The 23,104-nt window shown below is 49.8% G+C and overlaps 1 protein-coding gene across 12 annotated transcripts in view; it reads left to right on the top strand.

Moving 5' to 3' along the window:
- Nucleotides 1-20,410, top strand: part of MYOCD (myocardin) — a 272,623-nt gene extending 252,213 nt beyond the window's left edge. For 7 of the 12 annotated variants that reach the window (XM_062591797.1, XM_062591805.1, XM_062591801.1 and 4 more), the window contains 10 exons: nucleotides 989-1,064; nucleotides 3,335-3,496; nucleotides 8,103-8,278; nucleotides 9,990-10,115; nucleotides 10,627-10,895; nucleotides 11,256-11,409; nucleotides 12,686-13,639; nucleotides 15,815-15,928; nucleotides 17,012-17,069; nucleotides 17,738-20,410. In XM_062591797.1, the coding sequence (XP_062447781.1) occupies nucleotides 989-1,064; nucleotides 3,335-3,496; nucleotides 8,103-8,278; nucleotides 9,990-10,115; nucleotides 10,627-10,895; nucleotides 11,256-11,409; nucleotides 12,686-13,639; nucleotides 15,815-15,928; nucleotides 17,012-17,069; nucleotides 17,738-18,306 (2,658 nt within the window). In that variant the 3' untranslated portion in view covers nucleotides 18,307-20,410. The remainder of the gene's footprint in view (nucleotides 1-988; nucleotides 1,065-3,334; nucleotides 3,497-8,102; nucleotides 8,279-9,989; nucleotides 10,116-10,626; nucleotides 10,896-11,255; nucleotides 11,410-12,685; nucleotides 13,640-15,814; nucleotides 15,929-17,011; nucleotides 17,070-17,737) is intronic. The other 5 variants (XM_062591799.1, XM_062591806.1, XM_062591803.1 and 2 more) reach the window with 5 other exon arrangements.
- The last annotated feature ends 2,694 nt before the right edge of the window (nucleotides 20,411-23,104 follow it).

Genomic DNA, 23,104 nt, shown 5'->3' with positions numbered 1-23,104 from the left:
TCCTCTCCTGGCTACAGAAGTTCTTATAAAATCTTTTTTCATGATCCTGTACATGTTGTACTGTGGTCTTTCCAGTTTTACTTTAACTGCTTGTGCTATTCTTTTACATCTGTCCTTAACAGATTAACCTTTTTGAATCATGCCCAATTGTTGTACCATTTCTTCTTGCATCTCAACTTGGCAACAGCTAAAAATTTGTCTAAGTTGTTCTCTAGCTTTACTTCACCATAGACTAAGCATGTATTTGTATTCCTGAGGGCAACTGCTCCCAAGGCTGACTTCCTTGGCCCTAATGGAAGGTGTCATTGTACCTCTGTGTGCCTTTCTGTTCCTAATGCCAACAGTAAGTCAGCACAAGGCTTTAGGAAGTCTTTCCTCACAAGTTCAGATGCAGCGATCTGCAGAATGGCATTTCCCAACTCCACACCACAACTGCGGTGATAAAGCACCGCAGGGAGCTGCAGGGACTGTAGGAAATCTAAGTCTCCTGGTTGGCCTGGGCAGAGTGTGTCTGAGGATCTTGAAAATTTGCTCAGCCTAATATCTCATCCCAGAGTGCCAGACTTTCAACAGGAAGCACTTGCTAATGCTATAATGTGGAGCTTCCTCAGTGCAGATTTCAAAGGCAATGTGGTATGCTAAGCTAGGATCAGATCCACCACTGCCATTAAGTAGGTATCACCTTTCCCATGAGCTCTCATAATACCTTAGGCATCAAAAATTCAAGGGAAATTGGGAAAGACACAGCTTATCAATGGTGACACTGAACTGTCAGCAGCCTCATGCACATTATGCCCTTTCTGAAGAAATTTTGTCCAAAAGCTAGCACATGTTTACATGTCTAGCTAAAAAAAAATGCCATTTAGGAACTCACTCAACTCGGAGATTAATAAATCTTTTAACAACATGGGATGGCACAGGGGCTGTGGCTCTTCATACCCTACTGCAGCTCCAGTCAGGTCATATTCTCTGGATTTGTGTTTTGCAGACTGAAGATTATCTCAAGCACAAGATCAGAAGTAGGCCTGAGCGATCAGACCTGGTCAATATGCATATTTTACAAGGTAAGACTGCCTGAGCTTCTCCCACATAGTCTTTGTGTTTCTACTTTATGTTTCAAGTTTCTCAAGCCCTAGATAGGTTCCCTTAAGGATTCTCATCATGATTAACTTTGCCCCAGCTGCTTGTGATAGGCAGAGCCCAAGGGGACAAATGTCTTTTGGTATCTTGTCTAGACCTGGTCTTTAGGAGGCAGACACACAGAGATCTCCTGCTCCTGAGAGGAGCAGACCCAAGGCCATGTAATCTTTATCCCATCTCTGGCAGGGACCATTGTGAGATGCTCTAGGGAACAGTGGGATAGAGGACAGCTGTGAAAGAGGACTGTATTAGGCAGACATGCAAAGCTCTGATTCTCAGATCCTCTGCATTTGTTGTCAAGGATGGTTAGAGCCCTATAGCAGGTGGTTGCAATATCCTTCTAAAACTGGGCTTTTTGTGCCTTTGCCTTAATTCTTGATATTCTTGATATGTGCCATTCTGTGGTGATGCATTCAATGACCCAAGTTTGGCCATGTGGAAATAATCAGCTCTGCTATCAGTTCTTGAGCCACGGCAGCTCTGCTCTCCCACCCAGAGAATCAGTACTGCTCTGCTGCATACCGTCACAGACAGCAGAACGCTGCTGGTGTCCCTTGTTATCACCAGAGATAACGAGCTCCTGAGAGATGGGAGAGGACGTTCTGCCTCCCTCCTGGAGTCTTGTGAGTCCCCTGGAAGAAGTATATTTCTCTCTGATGACTGTAAATGCTGGCCTCTGCTTTCTGTATGGATGGGGTCCACATTTCCTTTCCCTCTGGAGTGCAGGAGGGCTGAGCCAGAGGCCTGTTGCCTGCCTTCTCCCTTGTCACTCCCTTACCACTAGAATACGTCAGTATCATTTTCTGTTTAACAGATGGAAAGTGTTTTTTCCCTGAGATTAAACAATAGAAGCAATATAGACTGGTGTTGAGGCCAAGGGACTGTATAACAGGTGTGGAGGCAGCTGTGGTCGTTGGTCTTTGACATGGCTAGTGAGACACAGCTAAAGAAGAGGTGGTGCATAGACTACCCAGATGTACATCGCTGCAGCGCCCTTAGCAGGTCCTGTCTGTGCTGTCCCACACACTCTTCTCGGCCTGGCCACTGCTCAGACATCTCTGTATTGTGCACCATCTCACATGGAGGTGTGTCCTGGAGTAGCACAGACCTCAGTATCCATCTGGTTCATAACAGGAACCGGATGTAACTGAAACTGGCCACTTGAGACATTTTTCATCATCTAAATGTCTTCGAGATACACCTTCTGTCACTGTTCATGCCAAGGAGTTCATACAGGTTCTCTGTCCCATAGAGTCTGAGACCAGGAGGGGCTCTAGATCAGCCAGCCTTACCTCCTGCAGAGCCCTTGCTCCTGGTATCAATCCCAGTAGCTTGTGTCTGCCTACAGTATCTCTTCCAGAAGGCAGCACAGCCTAGATGCAGCCCTCCTTACTTTAGATTCCCAAGAGTAAGGATCTGGTCTAGTCTAGGATCCTGCTCCGCCACTACACCAGAAAGTGTCACCAGAGGAGTCATACACCTTTGACTGGGAAAACACCACTTTCTGTAGTAACTGGGCACCCTTCTGTCACCACGGAATAACTGGTATTTCTCATTTGGGTTTGTCTGGCTGCAGCTTCCAAATCTAGCTGCCTTTGTTATGCTTTTCTCCACCAGCTCATTTTTCTCCTAAGAGTCCTGGAACACTGTAATCACTCTGCTTCCCAAATGTTCCACTTCTGAAGACTGAGCTTTTTGTCTTTCACTGAATTTACTCAAGTTGTCAAACATTATTAACAGTTCTTTTCTCCAGCTGTTTGGTTCCCCAGAAGTAGGCATCCATTTGCATTAGCCCACTAGTCCAATGGTCTCCTGGCAGGCAGGAGCTGAAATCCCTTTCAGCTCTCCTGTTAGTCTCAGCTTGTTAATGAAGTTTTCATTGCAGATCATTACTGGGCCTTGGGAAGGATATTCTAGCTGCAGGCTCAGTTGGCAAGGCTAGGCTAGGAAACTTAGGAATGGAGAAGCTTGACCTAAGGCTCAGAGGAGGGCCCACATCCCAAACCCCATCTGCCCCATCCAGTTCACTGTCCTGCCTCTCAGCCTCAGAACATCTCTTGTGGTACACTGAGCTATGCTTGTTTTTTGGCTGTAATCCAGAAAGGCTGTTCTAAAGGGGACGCATATACTCTCCAGGAGCTGTGTTTACAGATGCCCCCGGTCCTGAACTGATGCTTTCCATTTGGCCTTCTAGACTCAGCTGCAGAGGGGTCCATTCAATCTACTCAAATGAAGCTGAAAAGAGCCCGACTGGCAGATGATCTCAATGAAAAGATTGCCCTCAGGCCAGGTCCTTTGGAGCTGGTGGAGAAGAATATTATTCCTGTCGACTCAGCTGTGAAAGAGGCCATAAAAGGTAGTGGAAGTAAACATCTGTTTTGCGCTGTGAGTGTGCACAGGGCATGGGCTAGCAAGGTTATGAGAATGTACAGCAAAGACTGCAGGAAGTGGCCAACGTAGAATTAAGAGCGGCAACTGCATGTTACTTAGATCTTATTATTTTCACAGTAAGCAGCCCACACCAGTGAAGCCTGTGTTATCTTATCTGGGCCTATGAAAAGGGAGCTTCCATCTTCTCAGTGCAATGACCATAGACACATGCATGATTTTTCAGCCACATCTCAGAGGGAATACCTCCTTTCTTATACCCCTCCCTCCCCAAAGTTTTGAACACATAAACAGTATTACTGGAGAAAGGACATTCCCTCCAGTATCTCACATGGGAGAAGGCTTGGATGCCCACGCATGGTTGCTGGGCAGGCCTGGATTCTTGCGCTTGTGCTCTGCCAGTCATCTAGTTTGTTTAGCTAAGCCTTCTCCACCAACTATCTGCCAGCTTACTGAGGGAGGCAGAATCTCCTGCAGTTTTGCTTTATGCTGCTGCAGAGAGGCCAGTGCAGGAGCTGACACGAAGCAAAAAGGTGACTCAGATTCCCCCCTAGGGCCCAGTGCTGAGACAGGGAGATCCAAAACCAGAGAGAGGAGTGAAAAAGTCAGCAGCATCCTGCAGTGTCAGTCCAGCAGCCTACATTTTTGAAGCCTGAGTCCACCTCAGCATGTTCAAATCAGCTCTTGGGACTCAAGTCGGGCACTAAGAACTTCTCTGCTCACTGGGAGCTCCTCACTCAGTTGCTCCTGGTTCTTAACTTCACTGAATTATTTCCATTGGCACAATTAGGCACTGAGTGTCCATCTGGGGACTTGGAACAAGCTGAGGACAGTGGCAGGGCTCTGGAACAAGAGGCATTCTTTGAACTATTAGAATGATGCAGAAAATAGGAATTGAAACAGGAAGCACTCTGACTTGCATTTCATCTCAGAAACGAACGTATGTGACATGAAATATTCCAGGCTCAGATACCCCTTTCTTGTCCCGCAATTGTTCCTGCTCTTTGTTTTCCTGCTGTAAAGTGCACGCAGAGTACATACAGCGGTTTCTTTAGTCTGGTTCTTGAGCCACTCTATGCTCACTGTTTTGCAGCTCTTGCCTTTGAAGGTGAAATGTTCCAGGACTCTGCCTGAAGAGGAATTTTTAAGGAGAGTTCAAGCAAAATCTCCTCAGACACTTATTGAAGGAGAGAAGAGTGAAAAAAACATCAAAAAATCCCCCCTTTATAAACATTCAAAGCAGTCTGAGCAAGACTTTATCCACTGCAGCTGAGGCTTGGAGGCTGGGCAACTGTGTTTGAAGTTTGAACATGAGTTTCTGTCCAGCTGCCTTGTCAGGAGCTTGTGATAAATAGAGATTTACAGGACTAAATTGTTAAAAAGTCTAACTTAAAAGAATTTGCTTAATTTTGAAATTTCTCTCTTTCACAATGACCTTCTAATATATTGCTGGGGAAAAAATGTGTCCTATAAGCCAGTTTTGACTCATTTCAGATGAAATTATTGCAGTGCAGCTATTTTGTATTGCTGGGTGCCATGAGGAGTGCACCTGCACCAGGATCATAATCTCAGACTTCAGGTTTCTGCAGTAGAAAGTCTCAAGCTGAAGGATCCTTGAATTGACTTTCTGAGTGAGAGGCACTTTGTAGCACTCACAGTTTGAGGCAGCAAATTGAACACAGAGCAGAGATGAGCACTGGCACTTCTGAACTTTAAGCCTTTTGTTTTTGCAATACCAGAAAGATGACAGGGTTTAAAATCATTTTACTTTAACTTTGGAATCTCAATTGTTTATACAGTGGAAAGTTCAGCTGACGTGTTCCTCTAATCACCTCCGGCAGGGTGAGCAGAAAGTGCCAGACCCCAATTGAAAGCCCTAACGTCCCAGTGACAGGAGGCTGCCAGTGCCCTGCATAGCTGAGCAGTGATATAAGAGCCCTTTTTTACCAGGTCCTTGTCATCACTTTGTCCAAGATGCTTGAGAGGACAATACCCAGTGCATTAGAAACAGCCCTGAGCAAACACCATTCTGCCTAAGATTACAGCAAAGACATGGGATCATGAAAGAATATGGTCAGCCCCAGGCTGGACAAGAGAAGAACAGATAAGGCCAGTATTCCCCACTCCACACAGACCCCTGGTATCAAGAAGCAGGATGCAGCACATTCCTGACATGCTCTGGGCTGCCACTGTGTCCTGAAGGTCCCTTGGGTTCCCTGCTTTGGTGTGTCTTCTCTCTCATCACATTGCTCTTAAATGCCAGCTCACTGGGCCTAGACTCTTATGGTGGCAGAGTTAGGACTCAACACTGCACGTCCAGAGATGAGGCAAGCAGAACTGAAGTGCCAGAGGCTGAGAATTGGCACTGTGCTTCCTAAAACTCCTCCGTGCTGATTAAAACCCTCTTCTGCCCTTGGGAGCTTCACAGGCCCGCAAGTCCTCCTTGCCCAGTGTGATTATACCTTAGAGAGGATGCTCTCACTTTTCTTCAGACATGAGAGAAGTCGGTTTCTACCAGGTGGGAGACCACTCCCAGCAAGGGCCATACAGCTTTACATTTCCTCAGGGAAAGCCCAACCTAAGTATTATGTTTGACAGCAATTGTAGGAGAGAGGAGGCAGGCCCTATAGCTGGGCACCTCTGAGAAACCCCAGGCCTGGCAACCAGGAGGAGAGAGGAGCTCTACAGGACACAGTTACTCTCATATTCCCATGCCTGGATGCCCCAGAGTTGCCATGGGGAGAGTGTTATTGGGCCATTTGGGTTTCCCTACCAAGCAGACAGAGCAGGTACTCCTGAACACAAGGGTCCCTGAGGAGACTAGTGCTGGGATGGTACTGGTGACACCTGCAGAGTTCAGGATGAGGACAAGGATGAAAAGCCATACTGTGTTTGGATGCCAGTAACTGCTGGCTCTTCAGGATCTCCTCACAACACAACCTTGTGGGAGGTGAGCTTGCCATCCACAGTGGTCTAGCTCAAGGTGGCTGGGTAGCAGCTCACAGAGTGGGCATGGGGAGGGGAGCCAGGGCTTTCTGCTTCCTCAGGTGCCATCCTGGCACCATGAGCCAGAGTAAGTAGAGATAACCTCTATCTCTCAGATAGGAAGAGAGGTCAGAGCATAAGTGTATGTGTCAGTGAGAAGGTGCATATTGCTAAGCCAGCAGCACAAATGTGTGGAAGCTTGTCCCCAGGCCCTTCCTATTTCCCCATTTGTCACCTCGTTATCAGAGTGCCAAGTTGCCTGACAAACGCCAGATGTGAGCAGGAGGAGATTATGAGCACAGCTACGCTGTTCCTTCCTCCACCCCCACCTGCAGTCCTCCCAAAGTTCACATGAGCTTTTCTTTTTCAGCACTTTATTTATCAGTACAAGCCTGGGGTCAAGAGCTCTTGCCATCTGACTAGGAGATACTGTGCTGGCAGCCTTGCAGAGGGGAGAAGCAATGCCTGGGGCAGGCCTTACTGGCAGTTAGCAGATGATGGTAGTGATCTGAAACATTTTATGGGGGTGAAGCTTTTTGACAGACACAGGACCTGGAAAACTCTGTTTAGCTGCAGCCAGGTCCACTCAGACATTGTCTCCTCAGCCATGAAAGGATGGGTCACTCTCCATACGGATTTCAACCTCAATTCTTCTGCTAAGGACAGAGGCCTGTGAGTAGTGGAGTCTGTGACTGCAATGCTCAGCTGATGGGAGGATCCATTCTACTGTCACTCTTTCCACTTCTGTCCTGCAGGACAGGACAGCAGAGCTGCTCCTGCACTACTCTGATGTGTCTGAGAAATGTTTCCTACTCCTGATAGGCCAAGCACCTCAGACCTCTCTTTTCTCTGTTTCTTGAGTTAAATTGTCCAGAGCAAGGGCCAGGAGGTGATGCCTTCTCCTTTCTCCCACTGGCTTTGCTCATTCAGCCATGGGGGCATGCCACATGATGGCACGAACCACAGAAGTTCCACCTGAACATGAGGGGGAATTTCTTCACTGTGAGAGTGACAGAGCACTGGACCACGTTGCCCAGAGAAGTTGTGGAGTCTCCTTCTCTAGAGATATTCAAGGCCCGCATGGATGCAACCCTAACATGCTCTAGATGACCTTGCTTGAGCATGGAAGTTGGACTAGATGATCTCCAGAGGTCCTTTCCAACCTTACTGATTCTGTGATTCTATGATTCTGTGTTCCTCCTATGTCATACCGCACTGAGGCCATCCCCTGTGTGTGATCAGGCTTGGCTGAGGCATTTGAACCCTCATCCTGCACCAAGACATAGAGAAGCTAGACACCTAAGAAACAGAATTTGTTCTCAAGGCCCAGACCACAGCATAGACTGTGGTTTCCCTCTGATCTGAGCACTCTCCATGCTGCCTTCTGATCACCTCAACCCTCTTGCTGGGGATAGGCTAACTCCCAATGGGCTTGTTCCTGACAGTGAGTCCCAATACCCCTTCAGCTGGGGTAGCTGAGCCCCGCAGCTAGGAGGAAAGGATAGGTCATGCCCCTGGGAAATGCTGGCAGACAGGTACAGCTGGGGATGTCTCTGACAGGTCTACATCATCTTTGTCTTGCCTGTTAGGTACCCAGGTGAACTTCTCCAAGTCATCCGATGCATTTGCATTCGAGGAGGACAGCAGCAATGATGGCCTGTCCCCAGAGCAGGCTAGGAGTGAGGACTCTCAGGGCTCCACAGAATCATCAGCAGGCACCAAACCCTCAGAACAAGCTTCTTCTGCCACCTCGGGAACACCACAGGTAAGTGAAGCCAGCCTGACAAGGCATGGCAGGTCTCAGGTGGCTTGGGAGGCCCACTCCTCCTGTTCCAGGAATCAATGACATGCAAGGACGTACAGGCAGGAACCCTTAGCCCAAGCACACTCACCTCTGAGACCTGTTGGGGCCTCAGTACCCCCCAGTCCCCAACCTCCCCGAGATGTGTGCTTCACTTGGGGGCTGCAGAGGTTCTTCGTGTCCTGGAGGCTGGGGGACAATGCGTTTTCTCCCCCTCCACCACCATCCAGGCAAGTTTGCACCCTCAGAGAGAGCAGGGCCTGAGAGGCAGGGAGATGAACGCAGACTGAACAGTGTGGCAGCCACCCTCGGCATCAGGGCCGCGCCGCAGCACACCCGTGACCAGCGGCCCCTCTGCTGGCTGCTCCGTCCAGCCGGCAGACGCCTACCCGCGTCGTGCAGAATTTTGACCTATTTCCTGAATAAGTCCTGAATTTCCTGAAGGCCTTCAGACAGGGCCTGAGGCAGGCTCTGCTGCAAGCGGAGCTTCTCTGGGCGCAGGTGCTTCTACAGCCCTCCGCGCTCGCACCACAGGCTTCGGCGCCCACCCTCGCGCCGGCGGCGTTCACAGCCGCCGAGCACCGGCTCCTCGGCTCCTCGCTCTGGGGAACGCGGCGGAGTGCGCAGCTCCCCGCAGGGGGCCGGGGCGCCGCGGCGACAGGACGCCGGCGGGGCGGGCGGCGACAGGCCCAGGCCCAGGCCCAGGCCCGGGGCGCAGAGGCGTGGCTGGGTTCTCCCCGCCCGGCCCCGGCCCCGGCCCCAGCCCGGCCCGGCCCGGCCCGGCCCGGCCCGGCCCGGCCCGGCCCGGCCCGGCCCGGCCGCCGTCACGGCCCCCGCGGCGCCCCCTGCCGACCCGCGCGGGCGCTGCAGCCGCTGCGGGCACGGGCAGAGGGAGGGCGCCCGGCGGGGGGGGGGGGGGGCCGAGGCCTGGGGGTAAACTGGGGGATACTGGGGAGCCTGGGATGGCCTGGAAATGGGATGGACTGGGGGATACTGGGTGGGGGATGACCTAGAGGGTACCTGGGATGGACTGGGGCACTGCAATAGATTTACGGGACTGGGGAAGGACTGAGGGATTGGGGATACGGGATTAGGGGCACTGAGGTGGACTGGGGGAACTGGACTAGATGTGGGAGGGGGAATGGCATGCTGGGTGCCCCATTCGGGAAAACAGACACTTCCAGTAAGTTTGCAGTGAGCCAGGGGTGCCTGGGCAGTCCTTTCCCCCGGAACGGGACACGATTGCTCGCCGTCTCTGAGCTTGCCGTCTTTTGCTTTTTGCAAAGGGGTCTCTGCAGCAAGGGGCCAGGTGGGACACCCAGGGAGTTGCACCAGCTCTGGAAGAGCTGCAGACACGCATGCAACATTGCCCACAAGTGCAAGATAAGCTCACTGTGACGCTGATGGTGGCCAGGGCGTACCTGAGAAGGCCTCTTGGAGCGGGCAGTGTGTTCACTGTGCCCGTCCTCTCTCAGCCCCAACCTAGTGCTGTCGCTGCTCAGCCCCCTGTGGCTGCCAGAGTGGAGGCTGGGGCTGGAGAGACGCTGGCTCTGCAGAGACCATGTGCAAGGCTGGGAGGGGAGCGCAGCCGTGGGAGGGGGCTGCCCTGGCTGGCCTGCCTGCTGCTGCTGTCTATGTCCTGTCTCACATACCACAACTCACCTTTCCATTCCAGGATCACCACCACGGCCCTGACAGCAACACACCTGACCTGGCCTCCGGGCAGAGCAACCAGTGCGACAGCCCCAAGCAGGCACTGGGGCAGGACAGCCCACCACTCCCCGTGCCCTCCGTGGTGAAGGTAACATCTGTATGTCCAGGGTCTTTGAGAAGGGGAAGAAGCCCAGGGTATATGACTGGATCCAAGCCTGAACTACTAGCACATTACACCTCACACAACTGGCAGTTTTGGAGGTTGGGCCTTTAAAGCCTGGAAAGTAGGGAGACAAAGCTCACCATCACATGTTGCAAGTTGACCTCATTTTGTAATTGTATAAAGGTATAACATTGCACCCTATGAGAGAAAATTGTTCAGGTCCTGCATTAAAAACATCCCCTGGGCCTAGAAGCAGAAGGAGACAAAAGGCAATGGGGCTTAAAGCAAGGCACATCATTCTTGGTTTCTTGTTCTCATTCAGCACAGCTGGGATGAGATTGGGAAATTCTCCCAAGTACAGGCTCAGCTGTGCTTAGAGCTGCATTGTCAGGGTGCCTGCAGGAATCTGCCTGCGCTCTGTCCCAGGCCTCTGAGTTTCCAAAGGAGTGATGAGAGCTGTTCTCCTAGCTAATTCCTTTTCTACTTGGACCAACAGTCCAAATCGTCCAGCGACAGCAAGAACCGTCACAAAAAGCCCAAGGACACCAAGCCCAAGGTGAAGAAGCTGAAATATCACCAGTACATCCCTCCAGACCAGAAGGCAGAGAAGTCCCCTCCACCCATGGACTCTGCATATGCCAGACTCCTCCAGCAGCAGCAGCTCTTCCTGCAGCTCCAGATCCTCAGCCAGCAGCAGCAGCAGCAGCAACAGCAACAGCAGCAGCAGCACTTCAGCTACCCAGGGATGCACCAAGCCCAACTAAAGTGAGTGGCAGTGTGTCAATAGCAGGATTTAGTCTCCCTCCAGGTTTCCTTTCCACGTCTATGCCCATTTGTGCCAGGGCAAGGAGGACAGACACATACAAGTGAAACATGAAGACCTGGAAACACAATATAGCCTCTTGCAAAGCCATCTGCCTTTGAACTGTGATTGGGGTATCTGTGATCTGCTGGTAGATTCCCAATGATCTCCTCACAGTCCAGACTGGTACTTCTTGGGGTTGGCAGTCCTTCAGGTCTCATATAGGATGGTAGGCCCAGGGAAGCAGAGAGGTGGTATATGGCACTGTGTACAGAGACCTCAGGGGACAGACAAGTTACATCACATTTTCTTTCTTGTTTCAGGCAATCAAATGAGCAAATGGGCAAAAGTTCAAACTCTTCATCAACTTCCGTCAACAACACCCCTCTTTCTCCTGTAAAAACCACGTTTTCAGGCCAGACTTGTGTCTCATCTGTCAAGCCAGGCCCTCTGCCATCTAACCTGGACGATCTGAAAGTGAGTGCAAACTTTGTCACAACAAGAGCAGTGTCTTACGACCTGAATGTGCCTTGCTGTCTTCTAAGCATGTAGTGTAGTGCTGCAGGCTGAACTGGCTGGGAGTGATCACGTGTTATGGATCAGCAAACCAGAGCCACTGTACTGCATGCAGATCCAGGATTAAAGTAACACTGGGTCAAGAATCAGTCAATGTAGTGTTAATTGAAAACATGAGACTGCTTCTCTGCAGGTGTTGCATGGGTGCTTTGCTCCAAGGCAGATATCAGCAAATCCTAAAGCGTAACTCTTGAGAGGGCTACAGGCCAGGGCATGAGGTTGAGGCTGTAGAAAGATCTATGCTGCTGCTCTTGCAGTTCATGTTTCCATACCTGCTGTAGTTTTATGATGGCCATCATGGATGCTTCTAGCAGACCAGCCAGAAGCTAGGAGATCAGCATGGCCTAGACACTCAACAAATGACTCAGCTCCTCTGTGGCTGTTTTAAGCCCATGCTAAGTCTATGTTGCTTCAGCTGCTCTGCCAGCAGCAGCCAGGCCAGCTCAGCTCTCTGCAAAAGCAGATAGATACCCTATGAATCTGTAGCTATGTGTGCTGACTTGGATACTGTCTAAATCTTTCATATGGGAAGGACAAGCAGGGCACAAGGAAGAATCATTCATATCAACAATTCTTTTGTACTTTGTTAATAGAGCCTTAGCCATGAGGAAAGCCAAAGCTGGGCCCTTTTAGGAGCAGAGGCCTGGGTGAAATACTCATTGTTAGAGAAAATAGCATGAGGTAGAAATAATATGAACTTGGCCATGGTGATACCCTGGCTCAGATTTCTGAACCTGGTACAGATGCTTCAACCTGTAGTATCTAGGCTCCACAGGTATGAAGTGTTCGTGTTCTCTGAACTAAAAAATACCATCAGCTAGTTCCTGGACCGTATGAAATTCCTTGGCTTTCATTGAAGCTACTAGAAGGTGAGTCAAGGGTTACCTCCATGGCCTGAGGACTGCTGCTCATTCATGGAGTGCAGTCACAACTGCTGGAAGAAGAAATGTGGTTTTTCTGTTAGGAAAGCTCAGGATCCTGAAGGATGTCAGTGCTGTGCACAATGGCTCCGGCAACTGCAGGTGAGACAGTGAGCCTCTGTGGAATCAGAGTTTTAAAGCAGGAGGCTAGAAACCCCTGTGATCTGAGATTCCTTGTTAGAAATGTCTGGTAGCAACCTGTGGGCTCTTCTATGAGGGGAGGCATTAGGAATGATTATCGGTGACTTTCCTTCTAGGTGTCAGAACTGAGACAGCAGCTGCGAATAAGAGGCCTGCCTGTGTCTGGTACAAAAACAGCCTTAATGGAACGGCTGCGGCCCTTCCAAGAGTGCAGTAACAGTGCAGTGCCAAACTTCAGTGAGATAACAACTGTCACCTTCCCAGTCACTCCAACAAGCACCTTGTCAAATTACCAGTCGCAGTCCTCTACGAGCATGTTATCGAATGGTTTCTACCACTTTGGCAGCACCAGCTCCACCCCACCCATCTCCCCAGCCTCTTCTGACCTCTCTGTGAGCGGCTCTTTGCCAGACACATTCAACGATGGGCCCATGTCTTCCCCACAGTTTGGTCTGCAGCCATCACCAGTTCATGGCAGCACTGAAGAAAGCCTCATGAGCAGCATGAATGGAGGGAGCATCCAGCTGGAGCTGGAAGGGATTGACACAGAGAAAGACAAGATGCTAGTGGAGAAGCAGAAGGTTATCAATGAACTGACGTGGAAGCTGCAGCAAGAGCAGAGGCAGGTTGAAGAGCTACGGATGCAGCTCCAGAAACGGAAGAGAAGCAATGGCCTTGAGGAGAAACAACAGTCCACTCAGCATTTCTTTGGGGTCCCTATCAAGCAAGAAAACACAGTGTCCAGCTGCCCTTTTGCATCCAAACAAACTGCCTTGAAAGGCCAAGCTAGCAGCTCGGATAAGTTAAGTAACTGTGGGGTGCCGCAGCTGCCTCACATTGTAAATAACCACTGCTTAGAGCCTGCAGGCCAGAGCACCATCACCTCCTCGACATTCCTTAGCCCGCAGTGCTCTCCCCAGCACTCTCCGCTTGGGGCTGCAAAAAGCCCACAGCACATCAGCCTGCCTCCATCCCCTAACAGCCATTATCTCCTCTCAGTATCCCCCAGCTCACAGGCAGAAGGGCGCAGCGGGTCCCCGCAGACCAACAATTGCCTTCGCACAGCATCGGTAAGTGGAGAGTGTCTCAGCTGGCATCTCGGTGGTGAATGTGGTTGTGTTCGTGGGCATTTAGTCAAACCTCCCTGTCTGAGGTTTCCTATCAGACTGATACTGCTGGATTCCAGGATGGGCATCCAAGGGTTTGTGGAAGCATCTGGGGCTACCTGGAAAGGTAGAGAATAGCTGAAATGGACCATGCAGTGCCAATCCATTCTCCATCTCCAGGGCATCTCCTGGGAAACTCTGCTGCCACCACAGCCAGTTGCCCTGGGGGGTTGGGGGGAGCCACAATACAGCTCCTTCTGCCCCATAGAGCCTTGGCATTGCTTCCTCTTTCCCAAAGGATCCCAGGACAGCTCTCCGTACTCTGGGCAAGCATTAGCACAGCTCCCTGTGCCCTTGGGGGAACCCTGGCACAGTTTCTTTCTTCTCTGGGGGTCCTGGCACAGCTCTCCCTGCCCCTGGGCGAGCACTGGCACAGCTCTTTCTGCTCTGGGGGAGTCCTGGCACAGCTACCTCTGCCCTGGAGGGATCTGACACAGCTCTCTGTTCTGGGGAGAGCTGACATAGCTCCCTCTGCCCAAAAGAGTCCTAGCCCAGCTCCATTTCCTCTCAGGGGGAGGCCCTGGCACACCTCCCGCTATCCTGAGAAAGCCCTGGCATAACTTCCTCAGCCCTACAGTGCCCCGGCGCAGCTCCCTATGCCCCTGAAGAGCCCTTTCACAGTGGTATAGGGCTTTTCAGCATCTTGCTGAACCATTGCTGCTCCTGGCAGTGTTAGAGGGATTCTGACCACTGGATTGAAGGAGTGCTATTACCCTAGTCATTTAAGAAGCCTTTTATTGAGAAAACAGAGCAGACTTGCCATTGAGATGTGCAGTCATGGGAGAGCTTGTGGCACTACCGCACACCATCAACTTAGCAGCAGAGAGTTGTCCCTTCAGCATCCACCACTCCTTATTCAGCCCACTGGACTGTTATGAAAACTGGGAGGGGGCACACCTGGCAGATATGCAAAAGCAGCCTCAGGATGAGCAGCACAAGGTGCTGCTGTTGGAAGCCCCATTTCCTCCCAATGTCATGTATCCATCCTACCAGAGTTTCTCAGGCAGCAGGAGAACTCATCACACAACACGTAAAGCACACCACACTCTCAGTGGTGCAAGACATACAGTGCATTCACAGAGCATTCACACTGCATTCATAGGAGATGTGCAACAAGTATGCACTGAGTACACAGTAGCTGCGCAGCACCCTGCAAAACACCCAATACTCGAGCAAGACAGTTCATGAAATGCATTCCCACAGTTAAGATGTTGAGCAGTGTGCAGTGGTGTGCTGGGCAGTGGAGTACAGTGCCACAGGAGAGAGAGAGAAGGTGGGATGAACAGTTGCCTCTAAGTCATTCAGGGTATAGTGATATAGATGAGACAGGCAGCTGGGCACAATAATCTCAGTGGGCTAAACAGTGGGGTGCAGTGCTGTGGGGCTGATACTGAGAGAGGCAGTGAGGCAGCTCTGAAGAGCTGGACCATAATGAGAGGGCAGCAGCTGTGAGATGCAGCACTTCAAGGGGTCTGCTAGGTCCTTCCTTATTGCCGGAGTGAAAGGGGCATGCATAGGGGATTGGCTCTCTCTATCCTGCAGCACATCCTGACTGTGACAAGAACTATCTTGGGCTTTTCTCAGCTGCCCATGAGGGGCTCCCCAGAGTGAAGGTCACTTATGTGGGGGCTCAGGACCCCTCCTTTGGTGAAAGTTACTGGGCAGCAGTTTGCAGCTGGGAGAGCATTGTGTTGCTGACAAAGTGCAGCTGACTGTCACCAGGGGGTTTCTGCCCTCCATCTTACTCAGTATATTCACAGCTGAACTGAGCACCAGTCTACTGTGAGGGATCATGTCTATGGTCAGATCTCAGACAATGACCAGAGGTCAACCTGGCCCTGGACCTCACTAGTTTCCTCAGAACTAACCTAAAGACCCTAGTTTACCTACCTGTCTCCTGCCCAGAGGCCTGGCACATGCCCTATTTCATCTACTTTAACCTATAACATCAATCATTTCTCCTGAGTCACTCTGGTTTCAGTTGGTGTGAAAGAGAGAACTGGGCCTTTGACAGTGCCAAAAGGAACATAATCTTTTCCCTGTGCATTGATTCAATTTCCCTATATTTCCCCCACGCAGATGGCTACGCAGGCAGGTCAAAAGTTTTCTATTCCATCCCCAAGTTTTTGTAAGTCAAGCCCAGCCCTCTCAGAGGTAAAGCAGCCTCCACCCTATGAGGATGCAGTGAAGCAGGTAACTGCATGATTTTTTTTTCTATAGTGCTAGGACTCTGTAGAGTTCTTTAACAGTTAGCATAACTGTAGTAGAGAGCATAACAGTAGTGGCAGAGTTCTGTTCTTTTACAGTTATCAAAACCATCAACTCTAGGAGTTACAGCCCATTATGTGGTCTCTGGCTAGGACAGGCCTATTTCCATGGGTGAGAGGGGAGTCACCTGGGATGGGCTTTCCCTGAAGTGTTAGTTGCTAAATATAGCCTCCACAAAGCAGTCAGATACTATGCTGTGTATGATATTTGTGGTGTCTTCACTGCTAGTGAAAGGTGCCAGCCCACACTGGGGGCCTGACATCCCACACAAATGTCCAGAGACTTTGGGAGCTCCTCTTTGTGGTGCTGTTGTGAGAAACAGACCCTTAGGCATCTCAGATTGCTAGTAACTGGGAAACTTCACCTTCTCTCTTTAGCCCAGGAGCTATGTGCCCTGCTCTGCACCATCTGCCTCCCTTAGCCTTATCCTAGAGTGTTGCTCCCATGGGGAGGACTCTCTCCATCACTCAGGAACCCCTTACTTCTAGTGAAAGTCTGTCAACAGCCTCAGTGCCAGTTGTGATGGTGCCTTTAGGAAAGTGGAGTGATGCCATTGGCAGTGATTAAGATTGGCTTATGTTAGCTGACAGATAGGACTGTTGAAAGCCTTTGCAGTCTCAGGTCAGGAAGAGGATGATGCCACTGCATTGCCCCAGTGAGCTGCAGGGAGTGCAAGCAGGCATATGCCAAAGCTGGGTGCCAGGTCCAGAAATTCCGTGTGTCCAATTGCTCTGGGAAGAAACAGTCTAAGGTGGCTGGATCCTGCAAAAGAGCACAGACCCAGCTGCAGCAACGGGGAGAACACAGCAGAGTGCTCTCCACATCCACAGCCTTTGTCCCAGGGCCCTGTGGTGCTCATCTGAACACCACTGCTGGCCCTGTGTTGGCATGGCATCTTTCATGCATGGGAGGAAGCCATTTGTGAGCTCTAGAGCCACCCACCTGGTTCATGGCCAGACGGACCTTCCTCCTAACGCCCTCTACTCTCCTCTTTGCCGTTTGCTGCAGCAGATGACACGAAGTCAGCAGATGGACGAACTCCTGGACGTGCTGATTGAGAGTGGAGGTACGCACTGCTTCTCTGTTCCCCTCCAGCGCTTCCCCTCCAAGTGAGCTTAGGTCTGTGGGGCCCAGCAGCTATGTTTGCCCCAGTGGAAATGCCCAAGTTGAGTACAGCTTTCATTTGCCATCCCTATGCCAGGAGTTGCTGAGATCGAGTCCAAAAGCACAGAATTGCTGTGCTTGTGAGGAAGCCTGCCTAGGCCCACTCCTGCACATGCACTGTCTCAGTGGAGGGATCTGGTCTTGGGTGTACTGCCATTGCCAATTATTCAGAAAGAGCCACAAGGCCAGTGCCCTTCACCATGCAGAGCCACTAGTGTCCTTCTCCAGTGTCTTCTGCCATTCTCAATGCTGCCAGTGCCCTCCCCTGTGTGAAGTGGTGCCAGTGCCCTCTCCTATACACAATCCAAACCATGTCCATCACCATGTGAACAGCTGCCAGTGCTCATGCCCTGGGGACTGAGTCCAAACCTGGGGAAGTCAAGAGGACAGAAAAAGGGAATATGTCAGGCTTCCCACAGGGTAAGCAACATGAGAAGCATTGACTCAGGAGTGGGTTTCCATAGGCATGCCCTGTCCAAGAGTGATGCTCAGGGGCCTTGGCAGTGCCTCTGTGCCCAGGAATAATGAATACTGCCTGAGCACCTCAACCACCTTTTGTTTGTTGAACAGAAATGCCAGCCAATGCCAAGGAAGATCGTTCCTGCCTCCAGAAAGTACCTCAGATAACAGTGTCTACAGGGAACTCCAGCACTTCACTTTCAAAATCATCTGCCCCATTTGAACAGGTGTCCTCAGCCCAACTCTCATTTGAGCACTGTCCAGGCAGCAGCGACACTCACCTTGAAGTCTTACTGAACGCTCACAGCCCACTAGGGAGAGTCGGAGAAATTGCCCTGCTGAAGATGGGAGGAGAAGAGTCCCACTTCGAAGGGATGATAGAGGGGTTCTCTGGCAAAGCCACAGATGAACTGCTCACCTCCCAGGAGATTTTACAGACTCCCCTCTCACCCATGGAAACCCAGCTCTCCCCTTCCCCTGCTGACGGCTCTGGTTTACAAATGAGTTTCACTGAATCTCCATGGGAAACAATGGAATGGCTGGATCTAACTCCCCCCAGCTCTGCCACAGGCTTTGGCTCTCTTACGCCTGCAGGTCCCAGCATCTTCAACATTGATTTCTTAGATGTTACTGATCTTAATCTAAACACCAGCATGGACCTTCACCTGCAGCAGTGGTGAAAGGGAGGGTGGTGGAAGCAGGAAACTGTATGCCCACAGCAGCGAGCACAGTGTTTCCACAACACCAGAGAACCTACAGGACTAATGTGTCACATTCAGGAGAAACTGGAGTCATTTTCCCAGCACATAAACTTGTTCCAATTTCCAGGTACTGCAAATTGACAGCACAATAGCTCTGGTACTTTGGTTTTCCTCCATCTACACATCCTCACAAAGGATACAAGTGCCTTTAAAAACACTTTTCTAGACTGACAGTTTTCTAGAACTTCCATTTTGTTTCATCTGTCTTTTTCCCCCAGTTTTAGGAGTCACTCCCATGAGAACTGGAGCAGCTTATGACAAAACTGTAGAGTGAGGCGAACTCACCTGGGAAGCAGCAGAAATCATCCAGAGGAGGGCTCATTGCTACCCCATTCCTTACTTCCCTCCTGCCTTGCTAGCCCTTTAGACAATATTGCAAAGCACATCCTAGCCATGCTAACAGCAGGAGGTACAGGAGCAGGGAGGTCCAAGCACTCTGCCCAGCCCAGGGCAACAAGCACACTTTGTACTGGCAGACTCACCTTGCCTTGCTTCGTTCCTCCTATCCCAAAGGCCTTGAAGTCATGTTGCCCTAGTCCCTGCATAGCTGTGCTCCAGGTGGGTGAGAGATGGAGCCTGTCATGTTCATGGTGGCACTTAGTAATGTGCACACACTGCCCAGTGGGGTGAAAGCCAGAGAGCAGTCCCAGCTGCAGTCTGAACTGAATCAGGCTGAAGCCTGTGACCTTGAAGCAGAGAGGTCTGGATGCTGTAGGCAGCTGCTCACGCTGCAGATGCAGGTGTTGAAGGGAATGGCATTTAGATGGAGCTGCCATGTCTCCACAAGCGTGGTACAGATAAAAAGATGTGTAATGTGTTTTGACCCAAATTCAGGAGCAAGTCATATGGAAAATGATGCAAAGCTTTGTAGGGGCCATCCTCAGTGTGGCTAGAAGGAACAATGGATCGTCGCCACCCTGCATGACCTGGGAGCCAGGAGAGCCAGAAATAGCAACTCAGCTACCTGTATGTGGGACAGGGCCGAGCAGGTCTTTGTGTAGTCACAGTTTGTATGAGCATCTGCTTTTGTAGTCTCCACTCCTTTGCACCCATTCCTTCTTCCTCCCCCCCCCCCCCCCATTCTTCCTTATTTCCTAGTAGATTCTCCTCATTTCTGAATACACTTCCACGTCACTGTTCTCTCAGCTCAGAGCAAGGCCATCCAGAGAACAGCTGTGAATCACTGAGCCTAGAGGAGCTTGTTCTTCTGAAGCCAACGCAGATGGATGCTCTCCTACAGTGATGTTTTCAGTTTGAAGTCACCAGCATTTCTCCTACAAGTCTCTGTGCAATATACTTCCTCAGGCTCTAGTGAGAAGGAGCCTTTGCTTCACTTGGCTTCCACCAAAGAACTTGCTGCAGACTGTTTGACGGACACATCTACTTCTTTGCAATTCTGGTTTTGCCAAAGTAAATATTGTTGCTGACAAAGATTGTTAAACTATTTACAGACTGAGTGTATTTAATATTTGTGTTACTGGAAGGGCAGCACATTGGAGATGCAGCAGCTGGGGAAGAGGTCCAGCATGAGGGGCTTGCAGGCAGTCTGGTCAGCAGCTCCTGCAGGGTGCTGTGCTCAAAGGGCTGCTGGAGCCGTCAGAGGAGCTCTGCAGTCTTTGCTGTGTCTCTAGTTCATGGTGTTGTTGCATGCTGTATAAAGAACATGGCAGTAGTTTTTAAGTCACTATTTAAAGCACCACATTTCTATTGTACAAACAGTCACAATGCACTGCTAGGATAGATAATCACAGGTTGCTGTTTTTTTAAAGCAATTTCTTTTTGTAAGTGAGAGATTTTTAGAGCCATTTCATGGAGAATATTAATAGCACTTGATTCAAAGTAGTGTTAGCTGCTACACTGCATAATTGTACAGGGCTTTCCAGGTAATTTTCTCCTTTCAGCAAATGTATTTCCTTATTTAAAGGGATGCTGTCAGCTTCAAACTTGTAAGCAAGCACATTTTTTTAAACTATGTTACAAGCAACACCTTCATTATTAAAAACCCCTTTGTCTTGCCACTCCATCTGCTCGCGATTTGCTGTTTGATTTCACTTGGCTGCAACAGCAACAGCCATTCCAACTGCAGTCATTTGGTTTCAACTCCATTCCCTGAGGGAGTTACAATCCCTGCAAGAGCATGAGTCTTTCTTTCAAAGCAACAGTTTTTCCTGGACGATTTCTAAACAAGTTAGCTGGAGTCTCCTATTTCTAAAGACTTTCTCTTCTGTTAGTTTTAGTTTCACTTTGTTCTTTTTCAAATCCTGCTCTCTAGGTCAGCATCTTTTTCAAAGGAAGTGATCAGCAATATCTGGACTGTTGCCCAAACACTTTTACATTTTCCAGCAGCCAAGCTCCTGGCTGCGATAGGCCTGCCAGCCACGGGGCACATCTGGAGACTAACAGCAGAGCTCTCTCCAGAGCTGGACCTCTCTTTGCCTGCAAGGAGTGGCCGAGATATAGGCTGGAAAGCTTTGATGGGTGCATTGGTTTCCTTCTGTCCTGCAAGCACCAGTATCTAGCAAAGTTTTGGATGTGACTGGCCCTACAAAGGAAGCAGAGGGAAGGAGGGACACATTTCCAGCCACAGAGCAGACTATGATTTATTTTCAGTGAGATTCCCCTAATGTCTGCACTCTTTTGCTGTAACCATATGATATCTGCTCAAAAATCTTTTTGTTCTCATTACTGTCATTCCTGTAGGCTGACAGTGAAAAGTAAAAGATGCTCGTGAAGTTGCACATGCAACTTCTGAAAATCCTGGGTCTGTCTGATCTTCCTGAGTAAACAGAAATTTCTCAGCATTTTAGTGCCTAACGGCAAAGCAAGGGCCCTGCCCACCATGAGGGAGATCCAGAGTCCTTCTCCCCAGTATCCAGTACTGTAGGTTTCCAGATTCATCACATTGTGCCTTTGATTAAAAAAAAGATTCTCAGGACATTTGCACAACTATTTAGGGGTTAATGTCTTAACTACACAGTGCAACCAAGGACACTATGAAAACTGCCTGAACTGAGTCACATTATGATTACTCAAAGAATAAGAAGATAGGTTTCAGGCTAAGATCATTTCAGGTATACTAGCAGATAGGAATGTTCACCTGTCCTATCTCACCATTGAGGGCTGAGCTGTTTAACCTACAGAAGAAGAGCTGAGAGAACATGCTGCCAGTCCTCACCTATAAAAGGCAAGCAACAAGGGGAGTAGGATGGGGAGCCACAGATCTAAACTGCAAGGAAGATTCTTATAGGGTGCTAAGCAAATATTAGTGAATGTTTGGATAAGATCATCTGGGAGAGCTAGGTGCTTAGTCTTGATCTGATCAGTTCAGACAGAGGGCAGAGGGAGGGATGCAGGACCTCTCTTGAGGTCCTTTCAAGCCCCATTCTTGCTAAGGATACCTGCAGCAAAGCTCCTCCACGACCTGGAGAAGGTGAGAAGTCTGAACTATGCAGTACTCGGTCTGATGCACTGAGAGGAATTTTAGCATGATCCTACCTTTGCCATCATGTTACTTAATTAAAAGATGTCTGTAAACATCTAAATCCTAAAGAATGATTTAGTCTCTTCTCAGCCTCCTAGCAGAGGAACGTCAGGCAAGATCACATCCTCTTCCCATGCATCATCTAACTGAATATCATTGCTGCAACACTGGGAGGCTCCATCTCTAGCCACAGGCTGCTCTCTCTCCTGGCTATGGGAGAGACTGCCCTATGGTCAGCCATTAAAGCAAACTTTTTTTCTAGAAGCAGAGAAAGAACTGAGGCATCCAGATTCTGTTCACCCCTCATTTTCTAGTTGTCTTTCTGTCTGAGATGGCTACCTTGTGTCAAGGATGGACCAAATTTGAGAAAAGAAGGAATGGAGCAGAAACTGGCTGTGCACACAGTAGGCTACTGTTGCCAATGAGCCAGAGCAAGTGTTTGCTGTCTAACAAGAGGAATTTAGGCTCACACAAAACACTCTTTCAAATGGGTTTTCAGTATAGCTCTCATATCTGCACCCCTTTAAATTCAGAAGGCATCATGGGGTGTGCTGTACTGCTGTGAGCTTCTTGCCTCATTCATGCTCCTGCCCCATTGCTAGCCCAGCTGGGAAGGACAGTACTGCAGGGTAGATGCGGGGCTTGCCGCCACCCGCCTGCCTGTCAGCTCCCACCATGCACCTACTCTTGGTTAAGACAGCATTGTCCATTTGCCAACGAGCTAAACCAGTCTGCAAATGTGCCTCAAATTTACATGTGCAGCACCTGTGCTACATGCATGTGTGTACACTCAAAAGCATAAACGTGAAAGCACACAAAAACCATCTGCTCATTACATACAACCCTACAAGTAAATACATCTACTCAAGTTTGAGTAGATGGCCTTTCTGTATATGCTAAGGCCTTTTCCCCTTCCCACATTCAAAGCCTGCATGTGCTTTTGGGAAAGTTAGCACAGCTAAACTTCAGCCAAATAGTCAGCTCTCATTTTATTCTCCAATACAATAGTGTCACTGTCTACTTCCAGAAGAGGGAGTGTGTGCTTCAGCCTACTGCTGAAGTGCTTGCATAGCTTTAGACGTAATAGAACATTCGGGAGTTTCTTTATATTCTTATTCATCAGAACAGCCATTCCTTTTTTTCTTGATCCCCTTCACACATTCAAAGCAATGTCAAAATGTCAGCTTCTGTGATTCTTATGTGTCACAGTGAGGCCGGAGGTTTTTTTCTAAGCAG

Source organism: Rhea pennata, chromosome 19 (assembly GCF_028389875.1).
Source record: "Rhea pennata isolate bPtePen1 chromosome 19, bPtePen1.pri, whole genome shotgun sequence".
Taxonomy (NCBI): domain Eukaryota; kingdom Metazoa; phylum Chordata; class Aves; order Rheiformes; family Rheidae; genus Rhea; species Rhea pennata.
The sequence above is the reverse complement of the archived record's forward strand: the minus strand, read 5'-3'. Positions and strand labels throughout refer to the sequence as shown.